Source organism: Fukomys damarensis, unplaced genomic scaffold, assembly GCF_012274545.1.
Source record: "Fukomys damarensis isolate Sample0158 unplaced genomic scaffold, DMR_v1.0_HiC HiC_scaffold_8, whole genome shotgun sequence".
In the NCBI taxonomy this organism is placed as follows: domain Eukaryota; kingdom Metazoa; phylum Chordata; class Mammalia; order Rodentia; family Bathyergidae; genus Fukomys; species Fukomys damarensis.
The window spans coordinates 10,787,481-10,799,736 of record NW_022900920.1 but is presented as its reverse complement, the minus strand read 5'-3'; the positions used below and the strand labels follow the sequence as shown (position 1 = coordinate 10,799,736).

The 12,256-nt window shown below is 48.6% G+C and overlaps 1 protein-coding gene across 5 annotated transcripts in view; it reads left to right on the top strand.

Annotated features, from left to right (window-relative positions):
- Window positions 1-12,256, top strand: part of Ptpre (protein tyrosine phosphatase receptor type E) — a 134,271-nt gene that overhangs the window by 93,770 nt on the left and 28,245 nt on the right. For 4 of the 5 annotated variants that reach the window (XR_779506.3, XM_010620768.3, XM_033761358.1 and 1 more), the window contains 4 exons: window positions 4,894-4,993; window positions 5,238-5,311; window positions 6,899-7,035; window positions 12,100-12,190. Coding sequence is in view for 4 of the 5 variants with exons in the window: in XM_010620768.3 (XP_010619070.1) it covers window positions 4,894-4,993; window positions 5,238-5,311; window positions 6,899-7,035; window positions 12,100-12,190 (402 nt within the window). In the remaining variant the exon portion in view is untranslated. Of the gene's footprint in view, window positions 1-4,893; window positions 4,994-5,057; window positions 5,157-5,237; window positions 5,312-6,898; window positions 7,036-12,099; window positions 12,191-12,256 lie in introns of those variants that run through there. The other variant, XM_010620797.3, reaches the window with a different exon arrangement.

The following is a 12,256-nucleotide window of genomic DNA, read 5'->3' as shown; positions in this document are numbered from 1 at the left end:
ATATATATATATATATCTTTTTATTATAAGGAAGTAGCACATGCAGTTATGGAGGCTGGTAAGTCCAAAATCTGCACAGCAGTGCCCCGGGCTAATTCCAAAAATCAGCAGACTGCTGTGAGACCAGGAAGAGCAGATGTCACAGTGGGAAGAAAGTCCAGTAAGAGAAGTTTCTATTGGTCACATCTTTTCTGAGTGGGGGAATCCCACCGCTATCTTTTTATTATAAGGAAGTAGCACATGCAGTTATGGAGGCTGGTAAGTCCAAAATCTGCACAGCAGTGCCCCGGGCTAATTCCAAAAATCAGCAGACTGCTGTGAGACCAGGAAGAGCAGATGTCACAGTGGGAAGAAAGTCCAGTAAGAGAAGTTTCTATTGGTCACATCTTTTCTGAGTGGGGGAATCCCACCGCACCGGGGGAGACCTTCTGTTTTGCTCAATCCACAACTCAGAATTTAACCTCTTCCAAATAAACCTCACAGAAATGGCCAGGATAATGATAGACCAGACATCTGGACAAACATGGCCCAGTCAAGTAGACACGTACAATTATTTGTCCTTACAAGGTTAGGGAAAATAAAATTACCAATACCCTAGTTTGTTAGAAAAAGTAATTGGTACCATTCAGGTTCGAGTTCAAGGCCACCCTACTCAAGGGTTTTGTAAGATTTCCTACAGATGCACCCCCTCGGCCTTAGCGGGGGGAAGAAGTTATACTGTGTGGATATCACAAGCCCCCAGCTGGGAGAGCAGCTCAAGTGCCTGCCCGTCCTCTTCCTCACACTGAAACGACAGAGAAACCCAAAATCTCTAAAAAGAAAGACCAGGGCCGGCCAGCACATATTACCCATGTGCACACTCTGGTCCCTTCCAGCTTTCCAGGTACAGGTCAGCACAGTGTCCTGCAGCCTGGGACAATCCAGACCCTCCCTAAGGCCCTCTGCCGGTGGCTGAAGCCTGACACCCGCGGGAATATTCAGTAAAGTAATTCCACCCGAGCTCCTGACTTCCCTTGCCCATGCTGATCACCTGGCCATGTGGGGATACCTGGAAGATGGCCAGGTTGTACTTGTGTACCTCCGCTGGCTGTTTCCCGGAGTGGGGCAGGAGCTGCTGAAGCACTTTGGATTCTCCTGAAAGCTGGCACTGCGGTCTCCAACAGGATGATGTTTTCTGTGCCTGGGGCTTTTCAGTTTATCTGAAAGTAAACTTTATTGGTTTACAATACTGCCACTGTAAGGAAGGTATTGCTTTCAGGAAGAGAGGTCTGTCATGTGACCACAGCACCCAGAATAGAAGCAAATGTGAAACTCATCGTTACAGTTTCTGCCAGGGCTCGGCAGGCCTCACAAGGGCAGCTGGTCGCACACAAGAATGACACAGGCCTCTTGTTACAAGGTGCAGGTGACTTCTTGGGCCTAGAACTTTGAGCACATGGGGACACTGACCATGTGAAGTGCTTTTTAAGCTTTCCTTGAACCCCTGCAAGAAGTGTGATGTTTCTTTTGAAATGTTAACGTATCTGCACAGTGTGCCAAAATAACAGGAAGTGATTTTATTTGTTCATTGAACAGAATGCACTTAGTACTCATTGTGACACCTTTTCATACAGAGAATTAAAGGTACATTCTGTGCATGCTAATGATGTAAGAAAATGTGATTACCTGCATTATAGGAAGAATTTCTAGAAATTAATATGCAAAAGAACACAGTAAGAAGATGAGTAAAGAACACGACCAGGCAAATTAAAGTGTCTGATTAATTATGCTCCACTAATCACAACAAGAGGATAAACTCTCCCGAAATTAGACAAATGCAAATTAAAGTGGCATTGTGGTTACAGCTATCAGCTTGAGAAAAAGGACAGGATTGCTAAATGCTAGGCAAACTGGCTCCATCATACGCGATGGGTGAGTGTATAGGTCACACACTTTCTGCAGGGCAACTTACAACTTCTATTAAACATTTAATATGTGTGCCTTGGACATAGAGGATCCTTTCAGGAACTTTCCCTCAGAAACACTGGTGAGATACACAAAAACTATACAGACACAATTTCAGGATTGTACCTAATAGGAAGAAAGTTGGGAATGTCCTCGCTGTCCATGTAGTCTTGGTCTGTCCAAAAGGAGGGTAATCTAAGCAGCCTGCACAAAGGATTTAGAAGCTCATTTATGCTGATGTGGAATCTTTCCAAGACAGGATGAGAAAGGCAAGCTGTGGATCTATCAGAGAGTGTGTTTCATCTGTTTTTTTTTTTTTTTGTATGTAACTTTGCTATCTTGGGATCTGTCTTAAAATTGGTACCTCTTTACAATTATAATTAGTATCTCATTTTTCTGCCTTAATCATTCGTAGAATCGTGGTACTTCTTACAATCCTTGTAGTCTGAGATGAAATGAGAGTAGGAGCTCCATTTATTTGCCAAAGCTGCATGTTTATGAATGTAACTTTATAGAAGAAAATGTCAGGAAAGAAATACTCCAGGATTTTAACTCAGTTTCACTCGAGGAGAGACTCAGGGAAAGGCTGCCTCCTGCACATTTACTCTGTTTGTGCTGGTTGGAACATTTTTCCAGAGGCCTCTATCCTATTTTGCTTGTACCTGATTGAGGGGAGGGAGGAGGCACGGTGACCATCTTGGTTGTCTGCCTGGGAAGCTGGTCCCAAGCTCCCACCCACAGCTTGGGTCCTCCAGAGGCTGCCTCCACTCTGCTGCAGAGTCCAGCATCTTACTCTGCACCCCATCTCTGTCCTTTCCTCCTCTCCTGTTCCTTTACCCCAACTCTTCCTCTTTCTATGGGCCCCCAGAGACAGAGCAGTCCTCGGCTGCCTCCCACCTCTCTCCTTCAGGACTGGCCATACCTCCTTCCATAGGGCTTTCCACACAGCAGGTGGTTCGTGAGGTGGGGGGGGCAGGTATGTGGAATCAGTGGTTGATGGTCCCATCTCACAGGCCAGCCAATGAGCTTCCATGTTCAGGACCAGAGTCTACGTGAGCAGCCAGGCTTGTGTGTACACCTCCACAACTTGTATGTGTGCTTATGCATGGATGTGTGAACTTACGTGCACGTGGGCTTTACACGGCAGCCGGCCCTCCAGGGAAGAGGTTGATGCAAACTATCCACTCACCATGCTGGAGCTGCCCCCCGCCCAGCCCTCTCTCTTCCGAACCTGAACCACATCAGCATGAAATAAAACCAAAATGTGACTCAACATCTGGATCTCAGATGCCTCACTAGCCCCAGCCCCTCCTGGGGAGCATGTAGCCAATATACAGGGAAAAGCAGCCCAGCACTTACAGGGTTTCTCTTGCTTACATTGTTTTTCAAAGCTGCTTTTAAATTGAATCAATTACTAATATTTAAAATTTGAAAACTCACATAAGTATGAGGATTTCTTCTTTGGGAACCTTGAAGGACCAGGCAGTCTGGGCAACCTTCCCCCTGGACCCAGGGGGCTGAGCTAAGTAGCCACTGCCCCCATAAAGGGCATAGGCTCTTGTGCTCCCCTCTCTCCAGCCAAGTGGACCCCACAAACTGGCCAGTTTAGGCATCCCCTACACAGAAGCTGAGCCAGAGCGTGACCTCTGGGCATTGTGGAAGGAGAGTTTCACCAGGGCAGTGCCCCGGGAGAGGAGACAGTGGATGCTCCCGGGAAGAAGGAGGGGCTCCTATGCTTCCTGACCACCTGACTTCATTTGGCTGGAAAAGGACAGTCATGTCAGGGAACCTGGAGCAGCCAGGCCCTTGGCCCTGCCCTGAGTGTTGGCTCCAAGGCTTTGCCTGGCGGGCTGTTGGGGTGAAGGCACCAGCCAGGCCGCTCCTGCTGGGAAGCTCTGTGACAGGCAGTGGCAGGGTTAGCAGACTCTCCCAGACACCCAGACTGGTACAGACCTGAACACCTTCTGAATATATATGTGGGTATGAAGTGCTGGGAAGATGATCATCTGTTGTGCAACTCCGGGCCCCCGGAATATCCTCTGGAGATACGGCAGAGCAGCAAGCAGGCTTCCTAGAGGACGGGCTGTGGTGGTCCTTGGGGTAGGAACTTTGTGATAAGGAGGAGCAGTAGGGCAGGCTGGGGAGAGGGGACGGGGTCATAGGTGGCAGTGAAGTCACCAGTGACTGTTGAAATTGAGCACATGGAGGGGGGCAGGTCCTGGGTAGCCACCAGGCCACAGCATAAGCCCAGGGATGTGTGTGTCTCTCTCTCTGAAGAAGCTTGACTCAAAAGGCAGACAAAGAGTGAGGATGGTACCTGGTGCCCAGAGGCCAGCTTGCCAACAAGACCTGGTAGACTTGGGATCTCACCGCTCTGGAAGTCAGCTCACCACGTACCAGTCTCGCCAGGCTACTTGCTTGTGCCTGGAGCTCCTGGCCCAGCTGAGCCAGCAAGTCAGGAACAGCATGGTGGAGCAGTGGCAGCCATACTTCTGCCCTCCTCCACCTCCTCCTCACAGGGTGATGCAGGGCCCCCCCAGGGCCCAGAGAAGCAAGCAGCAGGCAGCAGGGACCATGTAGGGAACCATGCACTCACCTCTGCGTGTTGCCACCAGGGATCTTGGACAAGTCACATCACCCACTCCTCAGCCCTGGTTTCTTTCTTTTTCCTTTTTCTTTTCCCCCTCTTTGGTACTGGGGATGGAGCCCTGGGCTTTGCACATGCCAGGCAAGTTCTCTCCTGTCAGACTGTATCTCTATCCCCAGTCCTGGATTCTTCCTCAGTGGCCACAGCACCACAAATCACTCTTGTATCTGCTTTGTCGACACTTGTCGACACTGTGGACCAAGATGGTGAAAATGCTTTGTAAACTATGAAGTGGGGTTCTGGTGCAGGAGGAAGGGGCTTTGCCCCTTGCCCGGGTCCTGACAGTCCACCCTCACACGCAGGCCCTCCAGACTCTGACACCTCCCAGTCGCTGCTCACCTGGCTGCTGCTGCCTGTGCTGCTGCTCCTCCTCTTGCTCCTCCTCGCCGCCTACTTCTTCAGGTAGGAGTGTCCCCAGGCGCTGCCTTGCCCGACCAGCTCAGATGAGGAAATGAGCCTTCTGCAGGCTTTGGGGTGGGGGCCAGGAGGCTAAGACGCGCCAGCCAGCCAGGCCCCAGCACGGCTCAGCTATGAGCAGCAGAAAGAGCTTTTCTCGGCTCACCTGGTAGGTATCACCGCACCCAGGGCTCGGGGCTGCCTGGAAGTCCGGGTGTGCGGAGATCTAACGCATCTTTGTGCCTCTAAGGTTCAGGAAGCAGAGGAAAGCCGTGGTCAGCAGCAACGACAAGAAGATGCCCAACGGGATCTTGGAAGAGCAAGGTAAGGCACTCCCTCCTCAGGCTGGGTCTTTCTTCACAGACACTGCGTTGTTTTCTTTCTTTACTTTTTTAACTGAGTTTTAAATTCCTCCGGTTTTGCAACTTTTACCTCACCCTACCAGGTATTTTACTGCCATTTACTAATAACCATAGAGTTTCTGTATTTCAAAAGTTTGTTTAGAGAGTGTTTTTTCCTCCAGTGTGAAACGGGTGTCTGAGATGTTTCAGTTTGGGGCTTCTTTTTTTTTTTTTAATTTTGAAAGATTGTTCAAATCCTATCCTTTTTAAGGGGTTTTGACACAGAATGTTTTTCAATAAGGCCTTTAAAATCATTCTATAAAGTGTTCATCTGAAGTTGAACTGTCTCAGAATCAAGCTGAAAAGGTGGAAACTACTCTGCTAAAATTCTCCCCACTTACGGAAGATCAGAGTCAGTGACATTTCCAACTTTTTAGATCTGAAGATCAGTTTCCACCTTATTAATGCCTTGTGTAAGGGTCTGTTGTTTTTCTTTCAACACACTGAGATGACTGAGAACGGTGAATAAGACAGAGGCTTTTTTAAAAAGTACTGGTTCATACCAGTGACTACAACTTCCTGTCGTCAGCTTCCTGACTGTGCCGCGGTTTGGGGAAACACGCTTGCTATTAGGCTACAAATGGAATTTTAAAACCAACACAAAATAATAAAAGTAGTATCAGTGACAAAGTAAGTACCCGGCTGTGACACAGCTTCATGGAGTTACCCACAGTGATGCTGCCCCCAGCACCACCCTCCTGCCAGGAGGCTTGGGGTGGGGGTTGGGGGAACAGATGCAGCCAGAGAGAGCCAGAGAAGCCCAAGCTTCTCTCCTGTCCACCTTTCTGTCTCTTGGAGGAAGGAGCCTCAGGGCAAAGTTTTTGGCTGGGCCTCAGCTGTGCCCTGCAGGTGGGACAGGCCCTTTTGCAAGAGTGACAGCCCAGTTATCCTATTGACCTTGTCAATATGATCTTGTCAATTTAATCAGACAGAGAAGCCCAGTCCCCTGACTTTTCTTGCATCCCACTCTGAACTTTGGAGGGAATTTGTCTGCACAGCTCCTTACCTCCTGTCCTTCTTTACAGTGTCCTACTGCCCCCTGCCCAAGGAGGGTTTCTCTTACTTGAAGTTTACAGGTTTGAGGAACCAGAGCTATTTGTTGCAAAGAAGAGGAGACTAAGAGGGCTTTACCCTAAGGGGTTTCCATTCTATTCCAAGCTTGCATCCCAAAACAATTATAATCATTCTCTAGTTCTGAACCTAGAAACCTGAGCTGAAGTGTGAAGCCACCTCTGTCCTTTATGGAATAAGGGGTGTGGGTTAGGACAGGTAGGTGGGTGAGTGAGTGAGTAGGTGAGGGTTGCCACGTCTGGTTCTTCGCTTGCAGAGGACAAGTCTGTATGTCAGGAGACACATGTTGGCCCTGATCACTCTGGGCTGTGGGACAGAGGGCTGCTCCCCTCTATCCGGGCCTTTCTCTAGGAATGCCGTGGGTTAGTCTGACTCCAGAGTCACCCCCTCCGGGATGGACTAAGTGCCTCTCCCAACGTGGTTTCTTCTGACCCCGCAGAGCAGCAGAGAGTGATGCTGCTGAGTAGGTCCCCATCAGGGCCCAAGAAGTACTTCCCCATCCCCGTGGAGCACCTGGAGGAGGAGATCCGTGTGCGCTCGGCTGACGACTGCAAGTGCTTCCGAGAAGAGTTCAATGTGAGTGTTCCGGGTCCTGTGCTCCTGCCCTGTGCCAGGGATTGCAAGGTCCCCAATTACAGTCCAGGGGTCAAGTCTTCCAAGACCTCAGACACTTGCAGCAAGTATGTAGGACACCGACCGTACCAGGCTTGGAGGGGACCCTAGTCCCTGATGCAGTGCACCTCACTGGCACACGTGGCTCTTTCTAAGGTGAGATTTTTAGGTGTGAGGCTCATGAGAGCACCGACCTACTCAGACACTTGGAGTGACATGTTCTGAAATCATTGGTGACAAAAAGACCATTTATCTCCACAATGTGGAAGACCTGAGCCTCAGCCAGTGCATGAAAGCCACGGAGCCCCCAACTGTCCTTTCGTGTCTTCTAAACACTTGAGCTTCTAGCTGGAGTAGGAAATGTCCCTTTACTAAGCCATCGTCACAACTTGAGTCACGCAGTCATGAAGACACCCTTCAGGGGACACAAGCTCTGCCCTTTCATGTCTGTGTCATGTATTAGTGTAAGCGAGAGTCTTGCTGTTTCCATCCTGCTTCTGCTGGTTGGGATTAATTCCTCCATAAACCGAGCACAGGCAGCGGCTTGCTCAGAGCATAGATTTAACCAGCTGGTATAGTTCCTGTGGTAGCAAGCTGGTTCTAGCTCAACAAAACATACAACTGTCAACTGCTGACACCTTCCTTAGTGCTATTTTTTTTTTTATTTAACACCTATGAGTTTCAAATCCAATATATGGATGTATACAGGCACATGCACAGGAAGTGCTACCCTGGACTTTGCTACTTGGTGTTTATCACAGCACATGTTTGGAATTTCCCTGTAGGTATTCTCATCTTTGGACACATAACAGGGTGAGCCTGAAAAAAGTGGGTTTTTTATAGGATTGTAGCCTTGTCCTGCCCCTGCCTGTTGCACCCTGGCCCTGGCACATTATTTCACCAACTCCAAGGTGCTTCCACTGTCTACAAAGGGGACGTACGGACATGGGCCTGTCTTCATTAGCTCACAGCTCAGATGTGAGGACTGTGCAGCTGTGGTACCCAGAGGCTGCATATGAATGCTGCTGCGGGTCAGCAACTTCACCCAGAAACAACCCACAGGGGCCAGGGCGCACTCAAAGTGTGCTTTGCTTATTTATTAGCACAAATCTCATCCTCCTTTTTCTTGCCTACCTTTTATTGTTTCTAAATTTGTCTCATCTTTCTTTCTTTCTTTCTCTCTTCTTTGATTCCTTTCTTTTTGAGAAATTAGGTTATATTGAAACTCAACTCCGGACAGTACTGTTTTTGCAATCTCTCAGCTTGACAAGAGAAGTTAATTCTCCATTTTCGAAATAACTGTCCATCTTTGCAGCAACAAGCTTCCCTACTTGCCACCCTGTTTGTCCCATTTCCCCTTCAACTTGGGTTTCTCAGAGTACACGGTGGCTGGCAACTGGGCTTGCTGAGGAGGGCTCTGAGTCAGTTGGCTCTGTCACCACACAAAAGAGAGGACCACACCCTGGGAGGGGGCCAGGAATAGGGTGAGGCAAGTGAGGCATTTGCCCCAGGCACAAAATTTAAAGGCTCACAGAAAAGCTCAATAGTCAGTATAGATCATAGTTTAATGTAATATTTTAAAATATCAAAATGAATGCAAGCAACCTACAGTGAAAAAAATAGCACAGTGACAAATGAAGACACCATCAGTCTGATGGGATTCTTGTGTTGCCCTGGACTCCAGTGTGGTTTGTATCAGTTACTGATTCTGCCATTATTTAAATGTTTGCTATGTTGGTCATAATGGATTCTGTGCAACAAGTTGGATCTTTTAGAAATTGCATTAGAATGTTAATCTGGGAGACCTCTTTACATTTCGCTCCTAGGCCAGATACCTCACACACCTGACCCTTCAGCCTCACTTTGCACACCCCCTCAGCTGCACAACCCCTTGTTTTGTGGTAGGCAGGTCGTGATGTAAGGGAGGGAAGACCCTGGACTCAGAGTCAAGCTGGTGGGACCTGGTCCTGCTTCCAGGGTGCCCTGAGCCAGCTGCCTGTTTGCCCCTCTCTCCAGGGAAGAGCTGGCCAGGTCCTAAGGCCACATTCTTGCAGAATTCCTCTTCCAAGCCTGCTAGGACCAGCCAGTCTTGGATCCTCCATGGGACATGCTTCAGTTCAGCTCATAGCCTTTCCTTTTGTTTCCCTGTCGCTCCTCTGAGCTCCTCTTCCAAGAGTCGTAAAGGGACCCAGAGGAGTCTCCAACTTCTCAGCCCCTTTGCATTTGGACATTGATGTATGATGGACCCAAAGTTCAGGAGAACTTGTTGAGGATTAAAGGGGCTTGGTATTGGGATCAGCACAGTGGGGTGAATGCGGAGTATCTGTCTCAGCATTAACAGGCTTGAGCAGTTTAGTTGATGTCTGCCCCTCTTTCCTCATCTGTGAAGTTTCCTCATCTAAACACAGTAGGCGACAGGTAGCATGTAAATGAGGCAGTTCTGCAGGGATGGCTATTCTAGTAAAAGCTATTCTCAGACCCCAGATTAAATCCCAGCAAGAGTTCTGTTGATGGAGGAAAAATGCCCTCTCTGGAGAGGATCTCCCCTACCTCCATCCCAGCAGGTTATTTCAAGCTGGGTTCCTGGGGCCAACCCAGTTACAAATGTCATGGAAATATATAAGGGAGGTGTCACCAGGAAAAGTACCAGTGTGAAAAACAAATTAGAACCATCCCCTGGCAGTTGTCAGAGCAGATGGGGCCTCTTGTAGAACTGGGTACAAGAAGGACACTGCACGGGTAAGCCAGTTACCAAAGAACCTTCCCTGGGCATGTGCACAGCCACTCAAACAGTTCAGAAGCCTAAGTCTCCTGACAGTGGGAGAATGTGGGGGATCCAGTCTCTGCAGGTGACTGTTCCTGTGTTCTTGGGTCACAGCTATGAGAGTGCAATTCACAGAGCACTCTGCCTTCCTCACCCCTTCTGACCCTCTGTGAACCCAGGGAGCCAAGGAGCAGCACCCCATCTCCACATTTAGGAGCTTGTGCATCTGCCAGGGCTGCACAGCTGGGAGGTGTCAGAGCCTGGTCCTCCTCACCATTCCCAGCCCTCTGCCCTTCACACCATGGCCACCTTACCTTCTAAGGAACAAGGAGGCTCTGCGAGTTTTTCAATTCATTATTTTTAATGAACTTTATATTTTTAGAGCAGTTTTAAGCATTTAGAGAGATTGCACATGAACTGCAGACTTCGCGTATACTCCATCTCTCCACAGCATCGGTTTTCTGTTATTAATAACTTGCATTGTTGTGCTACCCTTGTTATGATTGGTGAACCACTACTGATGCATTGCTACCAACAAACTATTGCATTAAAGTTTGCTCATTTCATGGGTTTTGGCAAGCACATGATATCATATATCATTACATTATCCTGCCTGGTTTTTATGTGCAATGCTAGGGTCAAACAAATTTTTGAGGGAAGAAAAAGAGAAGGCTCTAAAATATCACCACAAATTCAATATCAAGTTAAGATTAAGGAGGTGGTAAGAGCTCCAATGAAGAAGCTAGGAAGACCAGGGGAGTAGGTGTTGGTAGCTGGAGGACAAGGTCAAGACCTGCCTATTGGTCTTGCTGAGGTACTCACCAGGGTGGTCCATTCACAGTGGACCAGGTCCCCAATGCAGAGGAAAACGTGTAGCCTGTAGCACCTCATTGTGTGCAATTGATGGGGGACTGGGTCTGCCATTGGAGAAGCCCTGATCCAAAGTGCCAGCAAGCCCAGGGTAGCATGGCTCAGAGCTGAGGTCCTCGGAGCTGGGCTGTAGGACTGGCCCCAGTTTTCTAGGGACTTGAAGGGAGTTACACAAAAGCCCTCACTTTTCCCCGGCTTGAGGAAAGGATCACCCACAGGCTAGTCTCCTAGAATCCCACCCAAGGTCTGCTTACCAGCCTGGTGACCAGAACAAATCTATAACCACTTTGCCTTGCTTTTCAGACCCCTCAGCCCTACAGATAGGGGTGATCCTAGTGTCACCTGATGATAGGTGAGTTTTGAAGGTCACAGCAGATGACCCCGCTCCTCCCATTTTGCCTCAAACCTGTAAATACTGAATAAATATTAGCACTTCTTTTTGGATCCTAGTGGCCCCTGGGTCCTGCTAGTGATTAAGTTTAATGTGGGAAGACATAATTTGAGGTACAAAGTGCTCTCTAACCGTGTGCACCATGAGGAGCAATTGCCAATAGTAAGCAAACAGAACAGCTGGAGTTAATCAAAAACCAAAAGCAAGTGGCTTCAGACAAGAGAAGGAACGAGAAGTCCAGACACCTGAACTTAGGTCCAAGTGTCTCACTTAGCCATTTTAGTGTCCTAGCACATGAAGCATTATTTCACATATCCAGTTCTTCATCCAGAGCAAAGGGATTGCTAAGGTGATGAGTCTGGAGCAACAGGAGTTGCTAGAGTGGTGGGTCTAGAGCAACAAGAGCACCGAATCCCTGGGAAACTTCCTAACACAGGTGCTGATGCAGTGGATTTAGGAGGATCCCTGAGGATCCACCTTTCTGACCAGCTCCCGGGCCCTGATACAGCTGGTCCACAGAGAGCACCTTGAGTTCTGGGTAAAGTGATGCTGTGTCCAAGGTCACTTCCCAGGGTCATTCTCCTCATCCTTAGCCCCTTCCTAAAAATCACCGCATCCCTTTCTCAGTGTTCCTTGCTCCCATCTCCTAGGTCGGAGCTCTGTTGGGGTCCACCCGCTCCTGCCTGGGGACAGCATGCTCTGGGGCAGCCCTGTGGGGCCTGGGATATGGTGGGATGTGCGAGACAGTCTTAGTGCAGCTGAGGGTCCACAGTATCATCATTTCAACCTCACCTCTGTCGGCCTCACTAGGCAGAAGCCCTTGATGGAAGCCAGAGTCACCTTCTACTCCACGCCTGGTACAGGATAGGAGGCACAGATAAATGGTGAACAGAAAGTAGCTCGCCCTGAGATGTGTTTCACTTCCTGTGCTCAGTGGGGAAGCTAATGGGAGCTCAGGGCTTGGACTCATCGCATTTAGTGCTAACTCTACATTTTTTTCCAGTCATTGCCATCTGGTCACATACAAGGAACTTTTGAACTGGCAAATAAAGAAGAAAACAGAGAAAAAAACAGATATCCCAACATCCTTCCTAGTAAGATTTTACTTTTTTTTTTTTTTTTTTTATTTTTAAATAATTTTTGCTCCAGATACCTTTCAC